Source organism: Carassius carassius, chromosome 7 (genome assembly GCF_963082965.1).
Source record: "Carassius carassius chromosome 7, fCarCar2.1, whole genome shotgun sequence".
In the NCBI taxonomy this organism is placed as follows: domain Eukaryota; kingdom Metazoa; phylum Chordata; class Actinopteri; order Cypriniformes; family Cyprinidae; genus Carassius; species Carassius carassius.
In genome coordinates this window covers 6,621,147-6,646,348 of record NC_081761.1, presented here as the reverse complement: position 1 = coordinate 6,646,348, position 25,202 = coordinate 6,621,147, and the positions used below count along the sequence as shown (strand labels likewise).

Genomic DNA, 25,202 nt, shown 5'->3' with positions numbered 1-25,202 from the left:
GGGATGTGGGGGTGATTAAAAAAAATAGGTGGGGTGATTGACAGGTTGTTATTATTTCCCACTGTGGGGGAATGAGATTATTGTGGCATTATTTGGCGGTTTTCAGATTAGAAATCGTTAACCCAAATCATTTATCCAGGGTGCGAAAGATGGGGTTTCTGGAGGAACGAGGCTCCGACAAATTGTTGGGGCGTCTTTGCATGTAGGCTACATTACTTTAATTCTACACATATTATATTATATTATATTATATTATATTATATTATATTATATTATATTATATTATATTATATTATATTATATTATATTATATTATATTATATTATATTATATTATATTATATTATATTACACTCCAATTGTACTTAATCCGTTCATGTTGTGATTACTTAAAAAAAATGTTGCTCGAATGTTCATCAGTATCGAGTGGTACGTTGACAAAACTTATAGGCTATTGGCATTATGTATCACTTTATTAGAGATTCAAATATGACATTTTTTTTAATTAATAATGAAAAAAATTCCATTGAAAGGACTTTGCACTGAAAAAACTGAAACTCCAAGAAATACCATTAGAAATTGCCCCCAAAGTCATTGTATAACTTGCAAACTGTTAGCAACTAATCCAGTCTTTGTGGTATTGCTATTTTTGTTATTTTGGTTTAACATATTTGCATGTTTCAAGATAATCTGCATTGCAAGAGTATTGATAGGAGTAATGTGGAAATAATTGTGAAAAGTGTGTGTGTGTGTGTGTGTGTGTCATATTACATGATATTACATGTTACATATTAGGCTTCATACTATTAATATATTAATTAAAAGTAATATTACATACAGTATATAGGTATGACATAGGTATTACAATGTGAAGGTGGTTTATGAGGACACTGCCTATGTCCCGGTAATTATTTGTAATTTTTTTAATTAAAAATTTAGCTCAATAGCTAATTATCCTCCTCCATCCCCAGCTCCTCCTATCATCCAGTCAGGATTCTGCCTTCTGATTCTCATTTGAATCAGACTAATTTCTAAAATGTATACATTCAATTATTGAAGGTTAATAATATCTGCAGTACATTTATGTTGGTTCTGTTCTGTTTTTCCCTAGGGGTTATCAGCAGGGAGTTCGTGTCCAGGGCTTCGTAAGCATCGTAAGCTTAAGTACATCATAGACCCACTTAGACCAACTAGAGCTTACAATGTTTTGGGAAATGCAGCCCAGAACAAAATCATACCACCAATTCAAACTTTATGCTAACTGTCAATCATCTTTGACGATAGTGGTCCTGACAGAACTTAAACGGCACAAAGTTTCCTTTGAAGAGTAGGTTAGGTTTAGGGTTAGTACGTCAATTTAAAATGTGGTTTGTACAATATAAAAAAACATTACGTCTATGGAGAGTCCCCATAAACCATAAATACTAATGTGGGTGTATATGTGTTTATTACTTATCTTCCTCAACTCTTATGTTGTCACAGTATGACATTTTTAAGTCAACATGAAAATTAAAATTGACTTATTTTGAATAATCTTATTTTGAATTACATATTCACTGGTATACATTATTCAGAGAGACAAAAAAAAGCATTGTTTGTAATCTTCCTACTTTACAATTCTTTCCCTGCAATCATCAATCAAAATTTTCTAAATCTAATTCCTAATGTAAAAAATGTAAGTTCCACCTTATGGTTTGTCTCAACCTTTTGGTCAGATGCTGAAACTGTTTCTGTGACTGTACAAAGTTCATGAATATTTTACAGATTATTGTTTTGTTTGTCTGTTACAAAACAACTCACTAGAACATTGTCACATTGTTTTTGACTGTACTGACAGCAATTCAGGGTCAGCTCAGCCCCTTTCAAAATAATACGCTTCCTAACTCAAGTTGCTTTTACTCAGTGTTAAAACGAGCTAAACCTAGAATTATGCACAATGTGAAAAGCCCTAAAGTTTCAGAGAAAAGGGTACAAAAGTTGTCAATCAAGTAGTATCTTTTCAAAAGTTACTAAAATGTACCATAAACTGTATAATTTTAAGGTACTAAAATGTACTTTTAGGGGTAAATAACACCTTTGTACCCTTTTTTCTTACAGTGTGGTGTCTTTGATAGTGACATTGTACATCTCTTAACTGTAAATGATGAGTTGTGCCCTCTGTAACACCCTCTTCAACACCTCGAAAGAAACAGTAGTGTCTGTCTGGTGCTATGTGTTGCAGTTCATGGAGGTTTCGAGCATCAGAATGTGAAGCAGAGAACTTCATTTTAAGAAATGTAATTTCTTGCTGCATTACTATCGACACAATAGCCCTTCACCTCAAGCCAAGGCTAATAAATGTTTTAACAAACCAATAAAAGTTGAGGTTTTACAGAGCCTTCTCATTGTAATCTATAAAATGTTTTAAACTCTATTTTTATATTGTCCCCAAGGGCATTAGTTTTCACATTTTTTTGCGATTGTAGATCAAATTCAGACCGGACCTCACTATCAAATAATTACTTTGAAAGGTCATAAAAGGTGAGAGGAGTTTCAAATGCGGCTGTTGGCTGTAAGAGAATTTCCCGAAATGTGTGTTTGGCTCATGTTCAAACATCTGTTGAATTATAGACTTAAACTCACAATTGCTTACCTATTTTTAAACTAACACATTCATACATCAAAATGAGTGATGACTCCCACTTGGAACTCGTTCAGTCAGGAACACAAAGTCCTTAAAATGTGTTCAGTTCAAAATGGCGAAGCTGATGGTATATCAATTCGAGTCATAAATGTCTACTTCTTAAGAACAACTGGAGAAATGTATAACCCTAGAGCAGCTGTGTGCATGTTTCCCAATTCCCTCACCCAAACACGCAGTCCAATCACAGGAGGTGATGTTTACGGTGCTCCAAAAATATCAGTGCATTTCCCAGGAAATTAATAGGCATGTTCAAGATCCCTGGGACTTTTAGAACTTGTTTATCTCTGCTGACTAGCTCCAAAAGAGATGCACTGACATTTTGTTTTAGACTATTTCATTAAAGTTATTAAAGTGCTATACCAAAGCTCAATAGATGATGAAAATAATAGTCAAAAACTAGAGGGTGAAATGTATTTACACTAGAATTATATCAACTTGTCATTTTGGGTAGTTGCCAAAGGTTATATATGTATATGTGTGTGTGTGTGTGTGTGTGTGTGTATAATGTATAAATAAATGCACATGCATACAGTAGCTATATATTTTGAAAATATTTGTGCATTTATATATTCATATTGTTATATATAAAAATACAATTTTTCATAAATATATACATGCATGTGTTTGTATTTATATATACATAATAAATATACACAGTAAAAATATATTATGTAAACAAAAACTTTTTTGGATGCAATTAATCATTTGAAAATAAAAATAAAATCTCAATGAAATATTTTAATATTAATAAAAAATATATATAATAATAATAATAATAAATGTAAAATATGAATAGAAACTATAATAGAATCTCAGGTTACAGGTTTGGAACAACTAAATGATTATAAAAATTTGGGGTGAATTGTTCATTAAGGGGTTTGTTCAAATCCCCAGGCATAAATACTGTATGAGTCATAATGATCTAACTTTAAAGCTCCAATGATTAAGTAATCCATCACCTTCAAACGCATCTTTGGGCCAGTCACCTGCACCACCACCTGTCATCTAATGCAGCCAAGCAGAAAACCTTCTACCGAGGACGACCGCTGAAAATGCTAAACAGCATCACTCAGTGGGCAGAAGCCCAGTATGGCGCCAGGTTCGGTCTCAGAGGGTGATGTAATTATTATATACGGTTACACAAACAGATATTGGGACTATAAAGTGGTTCATAAAAACATGGTTTGTAGGACAAGCAGATGGACAGGCAGGAAGTGAGAGGAGAAAGAAGAAGAACTAGAGGGACATGCTCTCTGTGTCATCTTTGAGCACCACTCATTGGTCTTTTTCGAGCTTGGCGTTTAGCCCAGGCACGCTGAGACATGCTCACGTCTTACCTGAAGACTCATTTAAATGATCTGCTTACTCGTTTGCACACTTGGCACCATTCTGAGGGAGCAGGAACTGAGGGAAAGAGAGGGGGAAGAGAGTTTGATGTACTTGCTCAGTACGCTTCCTTGATCAGCAGAAGAACTTCTTGGCCATGACAGGTTTTAAGTGTGTATACAGCTAGATTTGAGGAGGAAAAACAGGACATTTTACAAAGACATCAGGACTTCTGAGAGATGGATATGAAAGGCTTGATGCCATGAGAATCTTCAAAGTGCCTTTCCCAGGAGAATGTGTGACTGTAGATTAAGGGTTAAACCAACCAACTCACATCAAGAAGGTGCTGTGAGGGTGGGAGGAAGTAGAAAGGGAAGGAGTGAAAGAATAAAGGATGGGAAGCAATTGATTGACAGACTGGTGGGAAAACTGATGTACAGATAGACAAAAAGTGAGTAACCAACTCAGAGAGACATTAAAAGTTAGGGGTCAGTAAGAATTTTTATTCATTTTATGTCTTTAGATTTTTTGTATATATCTGAATCTGAATAAAAGAAATAAAAAAGCAAGTATATACATGGACTTTGAAGCTTGTTTTCACAAAAAAAAAAAACAACATTTTATTATTATTTGTTGTTATCACCTGGTGAAAACAAGCTTCATTATATGTATCTTCATATATATATATATATATATCTATCTATCTATCTATATATATATATATATATATATATATATATATATATATATATATATATATATATATATATATAGATATATAGCTTTTTTAACCATGTTATAAAAAAAATTAAATAAAAAGGGTATTGCAACTTTTTATCTCATAATTCTCACTTTTTCTCTCACTGTTCTGAGTTTATGTCTCACAATTGTGAGACAAAAACTCAAAATTCTGACTTTTTTCTCCCAATTCCGGGTTTAAATCTTACAATGTTTAGTATATATCTATATATCGTTTATATTATCACTTTACACCTAACAAATCTGAGTTTACATCTCACAGTTGCGAGTATCAAAGTCCAGATTTTGAAGCAAAAACTCAAAATAGTGGAAAGAAATGGAAATCAAAAGATAGTACGATAAATAATACTTATCTATCTTTTTTAAATTAAAGTTGTTTTTTTTTAAATACTTAAATCTGTATTTTTCCTTCCATTTTGGATAAACTCTCTTCAGTGTGATGCAGAAGTCAAGGTTTGACATCAGTGATGAGATTTGAGAGCTGAGGGGGCTGTTTTCAGCAAATAAGAACTTAAATATCAGTCTGTTCATCACACAGAGCTGTTTTACAGCTTTAGAACACTTGGAATATGGCGCATGAGTCATGTGGGCTTTGTTTATGATACCTTATGGTGCTTTTTTAATTATTAATTTATTTATTTTCTTTTGGAGCTTGACAGCCCCAGCTCTCATTTCATGCCCTTGACGGATATAAAATGTTTCTGGCCTTAAAAGTTATGAAGCTACACGGTGATTTAGAAAGCACTGAACAGACATAGAATTTGAGATGGCATTTTCTGTCATTTTATTTATATAGCACGATATAATTACAATGTGCTTTGTCCAGGGTGCTTTACAGTCATAGTAAAACTAAATACAAAGAACATAAGAAACTAAAAGAGAGAGAGAGAGAGAGAGAGAGAGAGAATGGTTATGAAATGGTTGTTAGACATTGCTTTTTGTCCATGTGTCTATAGATCTTTTCATGTAATGTTAAAATGCTAAATGTATTATGTATTGATTTACAATAAGCTCTCTTTTGCTCTAGGCTAAAATAATATGCTATTTTAGTTAAGCTGCAGTACAGATTCTAACTCCATCTCTCTGATAACACACACACACACACTGTGTGTGTTAGACACTGGAATGCTGATAAACAAAGGCGTATTGTGGATTGTAAATGCAAAATATAAATGTGTTGGTTTTAATTCCAATTGATTTGGGTACAATTCCATAGGAAGGAAAAATAACTAAAGAGTTCTTTGTAATATTGCAGATGTTTCTCATGGAAGTCAATGAGATTAAATGGAGAGCAAATGGAGATTTTTCGTAGGTGCGTAAGTGTTTGTCTAATTTTACTTCTGATAAATAGGCCTAATATAATGTATAGAAATCTCAACAATGTTCCAAACGGTGCTTTTTCAAGTTGCCAAGATCTGAGATTTCAATATGAACTCAAACATTTCTCATCAAATTCTCCCAAAACGAAAACTAATCCATGGAAGCCGATTTCCGTCACAGGATTGTAAAATAAATTGGATTTGGAATGAGATATAAACTCGGAATTCTTAGGGGGAAAAACATCTGAGTTGTGAGACAAAAAAATTCTGGAACGAAAAAGTCACAATTGCCAATTGACTGATTCTGATTTTACATCTCGCAATTCTGATTTTTTTCTCTGGATTTCCCCGGATTTCAACTTTTAATGTCACAATTTTTGTCGTCTATATCTCTTTTTATAATACTTCTTGAATAAGACTGGATAAGTGGTCATCTATTCATATCCACACATGCACACAGTCTCAGCTAAATATGAATGAACAAAGATGTTTGTGTGTGCTGCTGCTGGTTATTTGCCTGTGTCTGGTCTCTTCTCTGATCTTGGGCCATATGGCTATGTTACAAAGCTTTCACTGCATTTCAAAGGACATTTATGCAGTACACCGGCTGGCCAGTCCAGAAACCATACGTATTCATGCATATTCACATTTTTATTTTTATTCTTTCATACGCTTTCTTTCATGGTCACTGGTGGGTTGCCATCTTCATATCCCAACAGTGACTCCACATATATATATATATATATGAGTTCTCACAGCATGTGCTGATATTATATTGAATGCAAATCTGCAAAGTGAGCTAAAGTACAATAAAATATAGAGGAAAGTATAAGCTATAAGAAGTCACCATTTCCAGCTGTTTTTAGTAGTTCACATAAATAGATCAATAGTCCATGTCTCTCCCAATTATTATAAAACTGCATGAATTATAATTATATCAGAATAAACAATACATTACCATTCAAATGTTTGGGGTCAGAAAAACATATTGTGGTTTCCACAAAAAATATTAAGCTGTTTTCAACATGATAATAGTAAGAAATGTTTCTTGAGCATGTTAAAATGATTTCTGAAGGATCATGTGACACTGAATGAGCAGCTTTGCAATTACAGGAATACATTTTTAAATCTATCAAAATAGAAGACAGTAATATATATAATAATATTTCACAGATTACTATTTTTACTGTATTTTTGATCAAATATATTCAGCCTTGGTTAGCATAAAAAAACTTATTTCAAAAATAGTGGTAATGTCTTGGTCCAGGTCTTGAATGGTATTGTAAATTATTAAACTATTAAACATCACATTTTTGAATAATTAACACTTATATAATATTACATAATTGAACTCTGAGTGTCAGCGTCTCCATCTGGGAGTGGAAGCCTGATACACTGAAACAAGCAACTACAGATTTACATTTGATATAGTTAGACAAATAGAGTTTGAAATTTGTGTGCCTTGACTATTGTCACAATGTGAAATGAGCTAAGAAATGAGAAACGTTATCTGTTCCTGGCCCTTCCTCAGCACTGACAGTGCTCTCTCAACACTTTATATATTAAACACATGCATGGTGTGCTCATTCGTGTAATTGCGTTTTTTATCACACAGTTGTGATTTTATTTCTCATATTTGCAATGTAATGTCCTATCATTTGGACATTTCACAGTTTTGACAAGAGCCAAAGAATCTGGTGCTTAAGGCCTTGCAGAAACATAATCCGTCCTTGATGTCACTCTGACATGTGAACTTTAAAATCAGAAAGGTTTACTCGGTTAATATCTGTTAAGCTGGCCACCCATGGCTCTTAACGACAGAGGCTTTAGGGTTATTTGAGACTGTAATAAATTAAAGTTGCACAACTGTATCTCAAACTGTTAATAAAGAGAGAGAGAAAGACATCTGAAGTGATATGAGCCAATGAAAGGAAGCATGGATGAAATGTTCCCCAACTGCAGTTAATTAATTTCCTTCACTCTTCCAGTTTTCATCCAATGCCACATAGTACGTGTGCGTGTTTAGTGCTCCAGAAAGTTATTTTTCTGGCAGACTGACAGTGACTTTAATGAATAAATGTTTAATTTCATTCCTGGGTAGAGAATGAATAAATGTGACTTGAGGTTACTTCGTGTGAACACACACGCGCTCTTTCATATCTGACCTGTGCCAGAGTTCATCGGTGTGTTGGATTGTCAGTGACACCTAGATAATTTAGAAAAAGAATACTTAATAACAAACCCCTAACTTTAAACATCATTATACATTTCAAAGTATTATGGCATGCTTTGCTTTTTGGCAATAACACATGGTACTTTCTCTCCTCACACACACATTGATAGATGCAGTTTTTCTATCTCTTATAGAGTAGGTCCTGCTGTATGAGCACATTTTTTGTCTTGGGGTGGATAGCATTTTTCCAGCTCAGTGCCCAATGCTGTGAATGTTCATGTCTCAGCACTGTAGCACGTTTGCAGCCACTATCGGCCAAGGTCAAACTGATTATTCCCACTGGGAAGCAGATGTCCCATCTGAGACCAACCGTGTGCTCGTGTGTACAACATTAAGAGCAAAGAGAACAATGAGAGAATATGAAGGAGGCTTGGATGCTTCTGGCTCTTAAATCATGTCTTTATAAGAGAGATTTGAACAGTCCTATAGGCCTAAGAATTCAAATCTACCTCTGTGCTAGAATGTGAATTAATGGTGCATTCAAGTCCTCTTGGGAAGTTACAAAATAATAAAAATAATGCACATCAGGTGTGTTTTTCCATTATGTTTCATTCAATTCATGAGGGTGGTGTAAATATTCAGTTGTAATGTACAAAAATAGTGTTTTGTACGTATAAGTAGTTTTATTGTAAATGAAAAAAAAAAAACATAAATTTGAGCAAATGTATCATTAATACAGATGTTGCATCCATTGTGTCCAACATGATTTCTCACTGACTGAACTCAGAAACTCAAAATTCAGATTTTGTGACTTTGTGGTGACATTTGTGTGCATTCAACTCATAACACAATCTTTCCAACATGACATGAATGCACCATTAAGCTCAAATGCAGCTTGTGGAGTAGAGGTTTGCTTTTAATCTTGCATGATAAAATATTACTTACGTTGAAGGAGGGACGCAAGACCAGAATAGAGCAGGATATCAGTCAGCAGCCATCCAGAATCCCAGCTAACAGGGAATCTTCTCAGAACTTTAGCTAATAATCTCGAAAGGTTGTCTGATCAACAAATGTTGCATTTTTGTCTTTTATTTAGATAGGACAGTGTAGTGGATAACAGGAAGCAATGTGGGGGAGAGAGAGGGGACGGGATCGGGAAAGCTCCACGAGACAGGATTCGAACTTGGGACACCCAAAGGGCTATTGGCACCAGTGTTCTTCTAGTAATATTAAATGGTCTTTAATAAACGTATGTACAGAAACATTATTTATACATTGTTCATGGAATGTTTTCTCCTGAAACACTTTAGCTGGATGTTTTTTTAACTACTTACTGTTCATTTCAGAATGTTAGGGTTAGGGTAAGGGATTATGAGTGAAATCTGCATTTGGAACTTTTTTGCCTGCAAATGAACTCTCTATACACATTCCTATTGAAATGCATGGATTTGGGTAGGTGATAGCACTTGTGGGCAAGTGATTGGATCAAGCAGGTTTATATTGGCAAATTCAAGACAGTTCAACAAAAATAAATGCTCAAGGTGATCTTTTTCACCATTTCCTGCCGAAATTCACTGTACAAAGGTGGGACATAAAAGTGACCAAACCATAACCACCCCAAAGAAACAACATAAAACACCACCCACAGCAAACAAGCATCATTGCCTTAGAATTTAGATTAGATTAGAATCAAAAGTCTTGGGAGCCCTATACCAATCAGAACAGCCTTTGGAAAATGCCCATGATGTCTGTTAATTGCTGTCACATACGAGGTTTGGAGCAAAGCATATATATATAATGAAGCCTGAGTGTATGTCACATCATACTAGGCCCTTGAGATCACCTTGTGCATGCCTGGGGGAAACTGTTCTAGCTAAAGACGAACATGCTGTATTTATGATAGGAACAGATTTCTATAAGCACTATAGGTGTATCTCATCACATAGTGCTTGTTGTACTCTGTTGTGGCACTTGTCATCTTAACCTCAAGCTACTGTATAAGCATTTAATGACTGCCATGGTCAGAGGCCTGCTCTAGGATTTATGGGATTAGAATTATTCGGGAGAAAAGAAGCAAATGATGAAATTTGCTGCTTTTTAAAATTCATGTAAATTAGGGTTGAGAACTGTGAATAATTTGTTTCACCTTTATTATACCAGCAGTAATAGGGCCTCATAACACAGAGATTATCATCTAGTATTAGAGGTAATGCGTGGGCAAACAAGACGATATTCTGACAATTAGGAGGCTTGCGGAGCAAATCCGACTTTGATTTTTTCATTTCTCTTGTGGAATCATTTGTAGCGTGGGAGAACTTGGAAGAGGAAGATGATTGTGTCAAACTGTCTAATAACAACATGTGGCTTAGAGCAAATCTCTATCATAAGAGAGGCTATCATAATATTGACATGTTACAATCTATTTCTATGTGTCTTCAGCATGATTCTAAAGAATCTTATGCTTCAAGATTTCAAGAGTAAAAATGCTACATTTTCTCAATTTTTCAAGAATTTAATAATAGTATATATCAGAACAAAGACGGACCTGTCTTTCCTTTGTTGAATCAAACTGAATTCAATCAACATAGATCAAAGACAGTGCAATTCAAATCAAAAGAAGACACCACTTTTCTTGGGCTTCTCATTTTCAATGCCTCAATAATGTCTGTAGTCTATTAGTAGATGTTGGAATTTGTTTACCATCAATATATTAGGCTATATTATTAGATTATACTATTAATCCAGAGTTAGACTATATTGTAAATAAATATCTTATTGGTTACATTTGATGTGGAAACATTTTTACTCCACATATTAGACTGAGCTGCCATCTGCTGGACTGATATCACGAAAGCCTGAGAAAAAAAGCATAGGTTTTCAACTTTAAAGAAGCTAATAATTTTCTTGATTATATAAGTTATAGCTAATTTCTGAAATGTGGCATTCTCTCTCAGTTTTTGATCAGGTTTTAATTGCTGCTGAAATGTTTTTTAAATAAATGCTTTTAGCCAATAAGCCCACTAGCTTCCAGGCCAGCAGATGGCAGTAATGTAGTTACATAGGTGCGAGTGTTACACAGTAGAATAAAATCATGAACGAATCATTTTTTTAAACTGGCTCTTTTCGATGTTTCATTTGAACCGATTCGCCAAGTGATGAGATCTGTGAGAGTACAACCGAGTAGGAAGTGAACAGTTTGGAAAACGGAAGAAACACCATTTGACATGAAAATCGTGTAAAACACACGCTAAATTAGGTGGGACATGGGGAGTTTTTTTTAAGTAATGACTTTTAAGTGAATCCTTTTTGTGCTCGTTCGCTGTAACGATCCGTCTAAAGGAGCCGAATTGCAAAACGAATCAGATTCCAATTGCAACTGTAGGACACACACAACAACGACAACTTCACAACACATTAAACCTCACAGATATTGACAAAAAACACACTATAGGATCTTCACTGATGAAATGTAGTGTGTGAAACACTGCAACCGTTTAAATCCTGCAGTTACCAACCGCGTAAAAAGTAAGTGAATTTAAATGTGCTGTTATTTTTCTTTTGTGTGCTGTTTGTTTGATGTTTCAAGTGAGCTACGTCTTTGTATAATATGTTACAATGCCACATATACGATGTTGTTTTCTGTTACAGAAGCGATATGGCTGCAAAATATAAACCTATGTTATTCATTCAAAATGTCGATAAACGCTAGTTTAATGCCTCTTAATGTCAAAAGATATGCACATACTATATATTAAAAAAAAATTGTTGATATACCATATTCATGTCACATGATAAAAAAAGCAGAATTCCACAAACTGCACTGCACTGTACTGTATTGTTAGATGTTGATTTTATTGCAGCTACTCTGCAGCTGGTATCTCTCAGTTAAAGTCACACATTTACCCATGATCAATCTAACATACAATATGAAGGTTTGTGTCTGTTTTAGTTCGTTTTAAAGCAGTGGAGGGGGCTAAAGTGTTTTCTTGAACTCTGACCTCTACCTCTATCGTGTAGAGTACAGATTCCATTCAAATGCTCAGCTGCTCCATGCAATTACAGAACATTTGGGCTTTGTTTAAAAATGTGTGAGCTCCCTACGTAGAAAGCTATTATGGACAGCTGTGCATTTGCAAATGTAAGGAGATCTGAATATACCATGGCCATTTTCCCTCAGATGTTCTTGCTTAAAACACATTTTAGGAATTCAAAACATAACTTTGTTTTATATGCTTGCTTTTTTATTTTGGAAAAGAAAAAAAAACCATGAGTCTTTCAGCAGAAAAGGTACAGTATGAAAATTGGTCTCATTTCTTCACCACTAGGATGCTTTCTCCTATAGCCACTTCCTTTCCTCGTTCTTCCCCATATCTGCATTTTTATGTATTTTAGTTTTCTCATCTGTGTGACATTTGTCACATGATATTGGCAAATACATAGCGTCATTATATCTGTGTCTAACTAACAGAGGCTGAATCTGCTGAAACACTTGCTGACACTGCAATGTTTTTATCTCTATAAACAATATTAATCCTATAGACTTTTATTCCAGTTTAATTAAGACTACCTCAAGATACCTAAAACCAACTTTCAAAGAACTAAAGGCTTAGGTTTAGGTCAGTTCACAACAAAGCATATGGCTTCAGAAGATTCGGAATATAAAACTTATTAATATGTAACCCACCATTCAAACATTTGGAGTCTCTAAGATTTTCAAAATGTTTTTGAAAGAATCTTTTATGCTCACCAAGTGAAAGTTGCATGTAAAATACAGTAAAAACTGTAATATTGTGAAATATTATTTAAAAAAAAATCAGTTTTCTATTTGAATATCTTTTAAAAATATATCATTTATTCCTGTGATTTATAATTTATTTATAAGAACAGCATTACATTGAAAAAGAAATCTTTAGAAAAATTATAAACATCTTTACAGTCACTTTTGATCAATTCAATGCATTCTTGCAAATTAAAAAGTATAAATTATTTAAAATAAAAATTGTACTGTGATCTTAAATTTATATAAAATCAGCTGTTATCAGATATCTAATATGATTAAATCTGTTAATCTTTAGCAAACACTAATACTGTAATTTTGTATGTAGCAAATGTCAAAAGTTATATCTAAATTTTTCATACTGTAAATTATAACTGTGGATTATTATTATAATGCCCAATTTCACTTCATTTCTATCATTTATCTATTCTATTCACTATCATTTAAAATCATTGATTTAATTTATTTGTTTTATTTTGAATTAGATTAGACGTATCACAGATTTTAATATAGGTGAATATAAGCTTATTGATATTGGCCAGAATATTAATGTCTGTACATCCCTAATAGAAAATGTCTTTAGAGCATCATAAAAAAAAAAATTACTAGCTCCACAGAAGAAAGTAATTGTTAATTTTTACAGGAAAGTCTTATACAGTATAATAAAATGCATTGGCAGAATAATTCAACCAATAGAGTGCTTCTTTGCGAGGTATGAATTAGTCTGATTGCACAAGTAGTGAGGGATGAGTTATGCAACAAATTTAAATCTCACATTTAGAGGATATTGTGTTAATTAACTTCTCTTGTTTTTATATCTTTATCTTTAGTCTCGGAAGTTTGAAATGGTGTCGTACAAGAGGCTCACTCCAGAGGAGGTTCATTTCGCAGGAGCTGCTTTATTGGATCCTGAAGAGATGACAGACACGGATCTAAAGGAAGTAAACCCAGAGCTGCCTCTGCTGCCCCAGAGCCGTCGCTGCTCCATCACCGTTGCCCTGCTGACCCTCGGGGGACTTATTGTGGTTCTCTTTGGCATCTGGCTGCTTGGAACTATATTTTGGTTACATACACCACCCTCCACAGAACCCCATAGACCCCCTCCACCTGCTGTGTCTAAAAGCTCAAACGGGACGTGGCTGCAGCCGGAGTCCTGCTTACAGATCCCAGAAGCTTGGAGATTTGACTGTTATCCAGAGAGAGGTGTGGTGGTCACGGAGGAGATGTGCCACGCTCGAAACTGCTGCTTCATACAGCACTCACAGGCTAAGACATCGCGACGGAATGGAGTGCCGTGGTGTTTCTACACACCTGACTATCCATCCTACGAGTTGGTGTCCATTACTGACACAGAAATGGGGAAGGTGGGAAAACTGCTCCGAAACAAAAAGACGTATTATCCTAAAGACATAGATGCACTGCAGCTGGAGGTGCTGTATGAGGAAGACAACAGACTGCGTGTGAAGGTGAGAGCACTACTGGTCTCCATGTTACTGCCTGGTTATGTTTGTGATCTCTCTTTATGAAGCAGACGTTTTTTTTCAGTTTTAAAAAATTTGGTACATTTCAGAGGTGAAATGATATGTTAGCTTGTATCCTCTCACAGACCTCTAAAATTCTGGACAGAAAATAGGGATGCTCAGTTTATTGGTACCAGATTGGTTATTAGCTAAGTAGTTTTAAAATATCAGTATTTGTTGATATTGAATATGTACAGTTAGTTAGGTAATAAATTATGTATAAATTTTAATTACTATTTGAAAACAGTATTTTTTATTACAATGTTTTAATAATTTAAAAATGTAACATTTAAAAATTAAAATATTTATATATATTCAAAAGTTTGAGTCAGTATATATTTTTTAATGATTTTAAAATAAAATTATTATGCTCATCAAGGCTGCGTTTATAATGTAATATTATGAAATTGTGTTGAACAATTGAAGTTGTGCTCATGTTGCTTAATATTTTTTGTGAAAACAGTTATTTATCCATAATAGAAATCTTTTGTAGCATTATGCATGTCTTTACTGTCACTTTTGATTCATTTAATGCCACCTTACAAAATAAAAGCATCGATTTACTTAAACAAACAAAAACAAACTACTAACCCTAAACTTTTGAATGGTGGTCTATTCTATGTAGGGCTGGGCGATATATCGAATATTAGCGATACTATCGGAATACTTTTGACGACGATGTACAATTTGAATATATCGGGAATATCGAATATTTCAAATTCAAGCATACTTTCCCAAAAGAACGCGCCGAATGTCCAAAAAAGGAACATGTAACTGCTGACTGCTCTACGCCCCTCTACTACGAGAGCTGTAATGATAGCGGTTGCCAGATAACAAGAGTTTAAATCTCCGAATCAGAGCTCCACTGTTAAAAGGATACATTTTCTTCCCGGTGTTTGCTTATTTTAAGCAATCTGGCAACCATGCGCACGTGCTCACTCCTCATTGCGGAAGAGCCGCCGACGATAATCTGAAAACACTAACAAGCTGGAATTGAGCGATCTAATGAAAGCGTCGTTCAGCCGGTCTGTGTTCTGTCGTGAGATTTCAACTGTATTGTTTGCATTTGTGATCGCAAAATAAATTACACTTACATCAAAAAATGCATCAGTGCATCAAAAAATGCACTTACTCGACCGCTGATGTTTGAATAGAGAAACATAGGCTATGGCCATTTGGAAATACTATTGGGGAATTTCACTGATATGTTTACCAGTTTCCATAATATAGACAGAGAGAATGCAAAAGTCTTTGGTATTCATTATATATATATATATATATATATATATATATATATATATATATATATATATATATATATATATATATATATAAGAAATAGCTATGTGCTTCAGCAACTAGCTCCCTATCTAAGAGGGTTTTTAGTGTCAGTAAGAACATAGTTTCATGCCACAGAGCTTCTCTTAAAACCACAGACAGTTGACAGACTTGTGTTCTTAGCTTAAAAACTTGTTAAAAAATTAAAATAAAATACTTATCCCAGTTGCATAGTTTGAATTGCATGCACTAAAAAGTTGACAGAATGCACTTTCTGTAACTGTTACTTAATTTGCACTGCTTCAGTTACATATAGGCCTACATGTATTCATTAATAAAAAGCAGTAAGTGATCTCTTGGTCTAGATTTTTTAACTGCTTAAATTAGCTGTTTAATCTAAATGTTTTTTTTTTGTTTTTTTAATGGGCAAAAGAAAATCATGTTTTATTTTTTATTATTTAAATGCAAACATATCGAGATATATATCGAATATCGTAAAAAATTTGACAATATCGAGATATCATTTTTTTTTGTATATCGCCCAGCCCTAATTCTATGTATGCATTATCGGGGATTATTATACATTTAACTCTCCATTAAAATGAATCTTAAACGGCACTAAAAAATTCAGTTACACTGTTAAATGTGACAGTTCTCACGTACATAATCGTACATTATAACTGTGGCTTGTAATTATAATGCCTGATTTTACTTGTAGGATTTAAAGGAATTGTTTTTAAATATTTGTGTTTTAATTTTAATATAGTATAGAGTTTGATTGTTGATTATTCTTATTTATCTTGTGTATTGTTCAGCACTTTGGTCAGCCCTGCTTGCTGTTTTTAAATGTGCTATATAAATAAATACAGACTTGAAACTTGATTATTGATTCAGCTTATTGATGTTTTTCATTATCAATATAGATACATCCTTAATGGAAAACATTTACAGAGTTTGTAACCTACAATATTTTTTGTTGTTTCATAATATTCCTGTGGCAAATACAGATAACAGACCCGGCTGAAAAGAGGTATGAGGTGCCTATAGATGTTCCTGTGGTTCAGAAAAAAGCATCAAATCCCTCTTACACCGTAGATTTTATCAAAGAACCTTTCGGGCTGATTGTCAAGAGAACACAAACAGGAACTGTACTGTAAGTACTATTTACTCTCATCCAATATAGACCTATTAAAAAAAATCAATTTCTTTTACCATTAGAAGCGATTAGGAGAAAACTCTTCAGGAAGGAGGTCTGTAATATTGTCCGTCTCATTCACCTCCCATCAGGTTGAATACATCTATAGCTCCTCTCTTCTATGCGGATCAGTTCCTGCAGATGTCTACATCATTACCTTCACGTTTCATATATGGACTGGGAGAACATCGCTCCAACTTTCTGCATGACGTCCAGTGGAACACTCTCACTATGTGGGCTCGAGATGTCCCGCCAATGGTAGCTTAACATTCATCTTCTGACATAAGAATCTGTCAGTTATGTTGCAAATCTAATAGCAAGGCAAATTTCTTGAAGATGTTCTCACCCCCAGACCATCCAAGTTTGTTCCTTCATCAGAACAGATTTGAGGAAATTTAGCATTACATCACTTCACCAATGGATCCTCTGCAGTGAAAGGGTGCCGTCAGAATGAGAGTCCAAACAGTTGATTAAAACATCACAATAATCCAGAACTAATCCACATGACTACAGTCACTCAATTAGCATCTTGTGAAGATAAAAGCTGCATATTTATAAGAAACAATAAAACAAAAAGACAATTTTAATTTCAAACCATCACTTCTGGCCAAAATATGAGTCCTTAAGCCATAATAGCTTAATCCAGGGATAAAGTCCACCCCCTGTTGTCCTCTCGCATCAAAGATTTAAGTAAAAAAGCCTTGATGATAAATTAGTTTCATACAAACACACAGCTTTTCCCTTTAAAAACATTACATTTTGGAGTGGAGTCAAATGGATTCCCTTTTAACTGTTGTGATGTTTTTAGCATCTGTTTGCATCTGTGACGGCACCCATTTACTGCAAAGGAATCCATGAGCAGCATATTACATTGTACATTATAACATGACCCCTTTAAAGGGTTAGTTCGCCCAAATAGCAAAATAATGTCATTAATAACTTACCCTCATGTTGTTCCAAACCCGTAAGACCTCCGTTCATCTTCGGAACACAGTTTGAGATATTTTAGATTTAGTCTGAGAGCTCTCAGTCCCTCCATTGAAGCTGTGTGTACGGTATACTGTCCATGTCCAGAAAGGTAAGAAAAACATCATCAAAGTAGTCCATGTGACATCAGAGGGTCAGTTAGAATTTTTCGACGCATCGAAAATAAATTTTGGTCCAAAAATAGCAAAAACTACGATTTTATTCATCATTGTCTTCTCTTCCGTGTCTGTTATGAGAGAGAGTTCAGAACAAAGCAGTTTGTCATATCCGGTCCACGAACGAATCATTCGATGTAACCGGATCTTTTTAAACCAGTTCACCAAATCGAACTGAATCGTTTTAAACGGTTCGCGTCTCCAATACGCATTAATCCACAAATGACTTAAGCTGTTAACTTTTTTAATGTGGCTAACACTCCCTCGGAGTTCAAACAAACCAATATCCCGGAGTAATTAATTTACTCAAACAGTACACTGACTGAACTGCTGTGAAGAGAGAACTGAAGATGAACACCTTTAACAGCACTACAAAACATCAATCCAGATTAATAAATGTTCCAGTTTGCACTAACTGCTCTGCTTTTCTTGACTGACGGTTCTTTCAGGAGCTGACCAACCTCTATGGCGTCCATCCCTTTTATCTTTCTATGGAATCTGATGGAATGGCGCATGGGTTTTTCATGCTCAACAGCAATGCAATGGGTGGGCTCATCACACACATGCATGCTTGATTTTAAACTGACATTGAGTTCAGTGTTTAAGCAGTAATCAACATCTACATTTCAAATTCCAAACACAATGCAAACCACATACCACTTTACAAGCCATGGATCAAATACTATAGAGCAATGAGCTAGATTGCTCCTCCTCAGAGTGCATAACACCATGTTGTTTTGGCACTGACTCTTGTTTGATTGTCATGTTCATGATAAGCCTGGTTTTTGATTTTTGAACACAGTGTTGTCAGAGATAATTGTCTATTTGATAAGTTCATGCATGAGAAAAAGGTAAGAAAGACAAACATATCAGCTTCTTAAGCAATACTTTGCATTACCACTTGTTCATTTGTAAACCATTATAACATGCATTTTAACTTTTTTTTATCCTAATGTGCTTTCATATACTTCTAAAATTATCTCTGCATTTTCCTGTGAATCTTTGTTGTTGCGCATACAGCCATTGGTTGTGTCGATCAAAGTCAGCATTTAGCGCAAGTTGCCAAAACCTTTTCTTATTTATTGTGACGTATGTCTGAGTGAAACGGCTTCTAGAACTGATAGAATAGAAAAATGCAGATTTTACTAGAAAACTGTTTCTACTTACATTTTTTTTTCACATTTGTAAATCATTTACATGGTACCTACAGTGGTGCATATCCAAAAAAAAGGTATTAAAATGCTAATTATGGTATTAAATGATGGTAATATCTTATGCTGTCAGATCTTTGTAATAACGTGTGTAAATAATCTCTGATGTAGATGTGGCTCTGCAGCCTGCTCCTGCCCTCACCTGGCGTATGATTGGTGGGATCCTCGACTTTTACATTTTCCTAGGCCCCGATCCCAGCTCTGTGATTGCACAGTACTTGGATGTTATAGGTCAGCAAGCATCATAAGCAGTATTTGATAAGCATTCTCACATGAAGAATCAGAAGTTCAAGAACTAATCATTTAAACTTCTCTTTTTCACATTAGGGAAGCCTGCAATGCCCATCTTCTGGGCTCTGGGTTATCATCTTTGCCGATGGGGCTACAAGTCAAGTGACAAAACCTGGAATGTTGTAAAAGAAATGCGGAATTATGGGATACCTCAGGTACTGTAGTTGTCAGATAATTTTCATGACGCAAATGTTTTCTGATTGGTAGGAATTTCAGTTCTGCTCCACAAGAAAAAACATAGAACTTACCGTCTGTCTCCATCAGTATTGTTATTGTTAACAAAAACTATTTTTGTTTTGTTTTTGGTAATTTAAATAAAAATAAATAAGTTGAAGTAATAAAATTAAAATATATGCATTTAGCATATGCTTTTATCCAAAGGGACCAACTAAAAAAAAGAGAAACAAAAGCAACAATTAATAAAATTATAGCTGAAATAAAATTAAGTAAATAATAAAAAAGAAATAAGTTTTTTGCTATATACAAATAAATAAACTTAAATTTTATATAATAAATGTAATTTTATTTAATAAATGCATTATGCGTTTAGCATAGGGAATAGAAATGTGAGAAATTATGTTTGCACTAATTCCAAATTGTACAAATCACAACATTTTTCTATCTTCCAGGATGTTCAGTGGAATGACATTGACTACATGAATCATGCCTTAGACTTCACTTATGACACTGAGAACTTTTCCGGCCTACCTGACCTCGTGAAAGACCTTCATAGACATGATCAACACTACGTCATGATTCTGGTACACACACACTTCGATTGACAAAATCGTAGCCGTTTGTGAATTCAATGCACTACACCTGGTTACTCTGCTAGAACACCTAAATGTTCTTGAAGGGGAACTGACTTCACACATTCAATAAAAATCACCTTCAAGCCAATTGGTAAAATGCCATTGCACAAATGTTTCTTTTGTTTGAAGATGTCACTTGGTTTGATATGCAATGACGTTCATTCAGATTCAGTGTGGCTTAAATAATTTTTGGAGACTGTTTTTGCAGAAAGCAGTACAACTACAAATCTAAATGAGAGGAACTTCTGTGTTCTGTGGGTTTAAATATGCTTCTCCTGCAAAAACCTCCATATGACACACTTCCTCATTTGGCTCTCGTCTCTTTTGTGGAGCAGTAGAATCACACTGACAGTCATGAGGCTTGTTTGGCAGCTGAATGTTTCACATGACCGCAGTTCAATCCCTCACTAAAGCGTTTGGATGTGTCAGTGTGGATTTAGCTGAAGTGTGCTTGATGTAAACCGCAGCTTGTGCGTGTGTCTCTTTTGCACTTCCTCATCAGGATCCCGGTATCAGTAACTCTCAGCTGCCCGGCTCCTACTGGCCATTTGATGAGGGGATGAAGAGGGGCATCTTCATCAATGATTCGAATGGAGACGTCCTAATCGGGAAGGTACACTGAATACATACACAATAAGTTGTTTAAAATGTGGCGTTTTTTTAGAGAAGTCTCTGATGCTTACCAAGGCTGCATTTATTTGATAAATAAAGTAAAAAGTGTAATGTAAAAATGATTTGTATTTGAATATATTTTAAACTTTATGAGACATGATTCTTCAGAAATCATTCTAATATGCTGACTTGCTGCTCAATAAAAATATTTCTTATTATCATTGAAAATAGATGGTGATATTTTATTATTGATACAACAAAAAAGTGCTTTCTTATCTTTTTTTTTACTTAAATTAATAGTTTAACATTTATTTGAAATAAAATGTGACATTATAAATGTTTTATGTCTTTGAGCAATTGAATGTCACCTTGTGAAATAAAAGTATTAATTAATGAAATTTCTATAAATTGTACTGATAAATCATATAAATCAATTCATTTGTAACCAATAATGAACTTCAGTAATGCTTCATCGACACCGATAGATGTCAGTATGAATTCCAAGAGTGGGCAAAAATTTAAACTGAAATTTTGTTTAGAAATAATTCATATGAAAATAATATTCGTTATATGTGACTGGGATTTATTTTGTTTCCTAGGTCTGGCCAGGACTTACAGCTTTTCCAGATTTCTCCAATTCAGACACACATGAATGGTGGTACCAGAATCTGAAGCGTTTCCATGAAAACGTGTCTTTTGATGGCGTGTGGATTGTATGTTGTGTATTTGTATTATTGACTATTAGGTGGACCATTATTTGCATTTACTCAAACATTGATCATGTTCTCTTCTTTATGTCTCTTCTTTAAGGACATGAATGAGCCATCTAATTTCTTTGATGGATCACTGAATGGTTGCCCAGACAATGAACTGGAAAATCCTCCCTACACACCAGGTATTGGTGTATTATGTGCAGATCTACATTATGCATGCTGCCATTTTTGTTCTAACAATAAGGCATGGTGTTGTCTGCTGTAGGTATTCTGGGTGGTACATTAAAGGCCAAGACTGTGTGTGCATCAGCAAGACAGAAAATCTCCACTCACTACAACATACACAGTCTGTATGGACTCATGGAAGCTAAGGCTACTGAAAGGTATGCACAGTCATACAAAAAAAAACATAAATCTATATAAATACACTACTGTTAAAAAGTTTGGGTCTTGTCAGTATTTCTTTTATTAATTCTTTAAAAATTAATACTTTTATTCGGCATGGATGCATTCAATTGATCAAAGAATCATCAAATAAATTCATCATTTTATAAAAAAAGATAAGTAAAAAATAACTGTTTTCAACATTGATAATAATAAGAAATGTTAATGAACAATAAATCAGCATATTGGAAGGATTTCTGAAGGATCATGTGACACTGACGACTTGATTAATGATGCTGAAAACTCAGCTTTGCATCACAGGAATAAATTAAGTTTTAAAGTATAATAGAATAGAAAACAGTTATTTTAAATTGTAATAATACTTCAACATATTACTGTTTGTACTGTGTTTGATCAAAATGCAGCTTTGCTGAGCATAAGAGACTTCTTTCTAAAGTATTAAAAAATGTTACTGACCTGAAACTTTTAAACATAAATGTAGATATATATCTCTATGCCAAGTGTCTTTTTTTTTTTTTTTTTTTTTTTTTTTTAAGAAAGACAAAGCAAGCACATTTTTCAAGCAAAACATTTGACCAAAAAAAAGATTTTTAGGTTTTAAATGATAAACGTGTTTGAACACTTTATGATTGGATCATGTCGGTCTGTCTCTTTCAGTGCTTTGAGGAAGATCACAAATAAGCGTCCCTTCGTCATTTCCCGCTCTACGTTTCCCAGTCAGGGCAAGTATTCAGGACACTGGCTCGGAGACAACAGGAGCCAATGGAAAGACCTGGCCACATCCATACCAGGTATAAAAACACACACTGCTCTGCTGAGGCCAGAGTTAGTCCCATAGAGTTTTGTATTTACTACAGCTACTCTAACCATTTTCTTCCTTTTTCCCAGGTATGCTGACATTTAACATCCTGGGCATCCCTCTTATTGGGGCTGACATCTGTGGTTTTGGGGGCAGCACTACAGAAGAACTGTGTGTCCGATGGACCCAGCTTGGAGCTTTCTACCCCTTTTCAAGAAATCACAACTCCATAGATGAACAGGTGAAATTTCTTCCATCTGTCTAAAACATGAAGTGACAGATTACTTTAGTTTTACACCACAGCAAAATCTGCAACTACAGCTGCTCCGTGAAATTCTGTAGCTCATAATGCTCAAATATTTTTAAACAGTTTTTATATTATTAGTCTTCTGCAGTCTGTTTATGTTTATTTGATTAGTATCCCATCTGTCACTTGTTTTGGCAGTACAATTTTTTTTCTCTGGATTAACAGTTTTGTCATTTCACAACAGGATCAGGAACCAACAGCATTCAGCCCAGCAGCTCGTACAGCAATGAAAGAAGCCATTCTCCTGCGTTATTCCCTGTTCCCACATCTCTACACACTCTTCCATCACGCGCACATCAGTGGACACACAGTCGCCACACCACTGCTCTTTCAGTAAGATACACACAAAACCTGATTGTATGTGAATTAATTCACAATATTAACATTTTAGATGTTAATTTTAGAATTATCCTATATCCATGCACATACTATCTCTAAATTCAGGGAGATATACACTTAATCTTAATTAATTACGTTTGTGCTGCTCCTTTTAGATTCCCAAACGATGAGAAGATATATGGGATAGATAAACAGTTCCTATGGGGAAAGAGTTTGCTGGTCACACCGGTTTTGGAGGCAGGGCGAGATTATGTTGTGGGATATTTCCCTAAAGGTCTCTGGTACGATTTCCACACTGTAAGTAACACCTCTCTAGAAACCCTCTTAGAAATTCATAATTCTCTTACTTTGGAGTTTCATACAGTATTCATCCTGAATGTTTGTGTCACATGCAGGGAGACTCGTTGGTAAGCAGTGGAGAAGAGATCAATCTTCAGGCTCCACAAGACAAAATCAACCTGCATCTCAGAGAGGGTTCAGTCATACCTACACAGGTGACAGAGAAGCACATTATATACTCAGACATTGTGTAACGGGCAAGTTATTTATTATAAGAAATGTATTTTTATGCTTAAAAAAAGACAAAAATGCATAAATTCTCAAAGTAATGATTATATAGGTCATTTCTATAATTTAATGTGTGTGTGTTCGAAGCCACAGTTATATATTTTAACACTTTCTTCAAAAAGTTTCAATTTAGTGATTCATTAAAAGATAGATGGATCATATCTATCTGTGTCCATGTTCATTTGAATTTGTTTGTGTTTCAGAGACCTAACACCACCCTGTGGGTGAGCAGCGGTCAGCCCCTTTATCTGATTGTGAGTCTGAGTGAGGACGGCCTGGCCAAGGGTGATTTGTTTTGGGATGATGGAGAGACCCTTGACACATATGAGAAAGATCAATACGCTTATATCTATTTCACAGTAGAACAGGTACAGAAAAAGTACAATTCACTTTTATTAAAGTAAACCAGCATGCTTTTAGTTTTTAATAAGCATTCATTCAGTTCTCATAGACTGGGCACATTATAAAACAATATTTCATTAATTATTCCCATTTGTATCCAGGATTAGTTTTTAACAACACATCACTTGCTTGTTTCTAAATGTAAATGATCTTGCTGTCATCTGCTTTGCATAATTTGCTTTAGTTGTTATCCTGCCTAATATCAGGGATGATAAATGGAACTATCTTCTTTATTAATGATCTTCAGAACACAATGAAATCAGAGGTGCTGCATAATCATGAGGAGGCTACTTACATCACAGTGGAAACAGTTTCGTTTTATGGAGTGAAGACAGAACCAGAAAACGTAACAGTGAATTCACAAGAGGCAGCGTTCACTTACCGTAACAACCAGGTAATAGAATTTACTATTGTTTTAGGAAGCTGCTGCATATATAAAACCGTAACGATTCGTATATTTATGTTAAATATTCCCAGTAAGGTTAAAAAAGTTTATTAGCAGTCCTATGATACTCAAACTACTTTCATTAGGCTGTATTGGAAATAAATAATTGTGAGTATTTGCCTATGGTT

The 25,202-nt window shown here is 34.6% G+C and overlaps 1 protein-coding gene across 2 annotated transcripts in view; it reads left to right on the top strand.

The window, feature by feature from the left end:
* The window catches only part of LOC132143438 (lysosomal alpha-glucosidase-like), a 128,539-nt gene that overhangs the window by 101,780 nt on the left and 1,557 nt on the right, over positions 1–25,202 (top strand). The window contains exons 2-20 of one of the 2 annotated variants that reach the window (XM_059553641.1): positions 11,711–11,784; positions 13,876–14,502; positions 16,842–16,987; positions 17,122–17,287; positions 18,621–18,717; positions 19,494–19,613; positions 19,710–19,828; positions 20,303–20,434; positions 20,988–21,098; positions 21,697–21,810; positions 21,908–21,992; positions 22,076–22,193; positions 22,873–23,006; positions 23,104–23,255; positions 23,506–23,654; positions 23,816–23,957; positions 24,056–24,154; positions 24,431–24,595; positions 24,877–25,023. In XM_059553641.1, coding sequence (XP_059409624.1) covers positions 13,882–14,502; positions 16,842–16,987; positions 17,122–17,287; positions 18,621–18,717; positions 19,494–19,613; positions 19,710–19,828; positions 20,303–20,434; positions 20,988–21,098; positions 21,697–21,810; positions 21,908–21,992; positions 22,076–22,193; positions 22,873–23,006; positions 23,104–23,255; positions 23,506–23,654; positions 23,816–23,957; positions 24,056–24,154; positions 24,431–24,595; positions 24,877–25,023 — 2,817 coding nt within the window. In that variant the 5' untranslated portion in view covers positions 11,711–11,784; positions 13,876–13,881. Of the gene's footprint in view, positions 1–11,710; positions 11,785–12,812; positions 12,876–13,875; positions 14,503–16,841; positions 16,988–17,121; positions 17,288–18,620; positions 18,718–19,493; positions 19,614–19,709; positions 19,829–20,302; positions 20,435–20,987; positions 21,099–21,696; positions 21,811–21,907; positions 21,993–22,075; positions 22,194–22,872; positions 23,007–23,103; positions 23,256–23,505; positions 23,655–23,815; positions 23,958–24,055; positions 24,155–24,430; positions 24,596–24,876; positions 25,024–25,202 lie in introns of those variants that run through there. The other variant, XM_059553642.1, reaches the window with a different exon arrangement.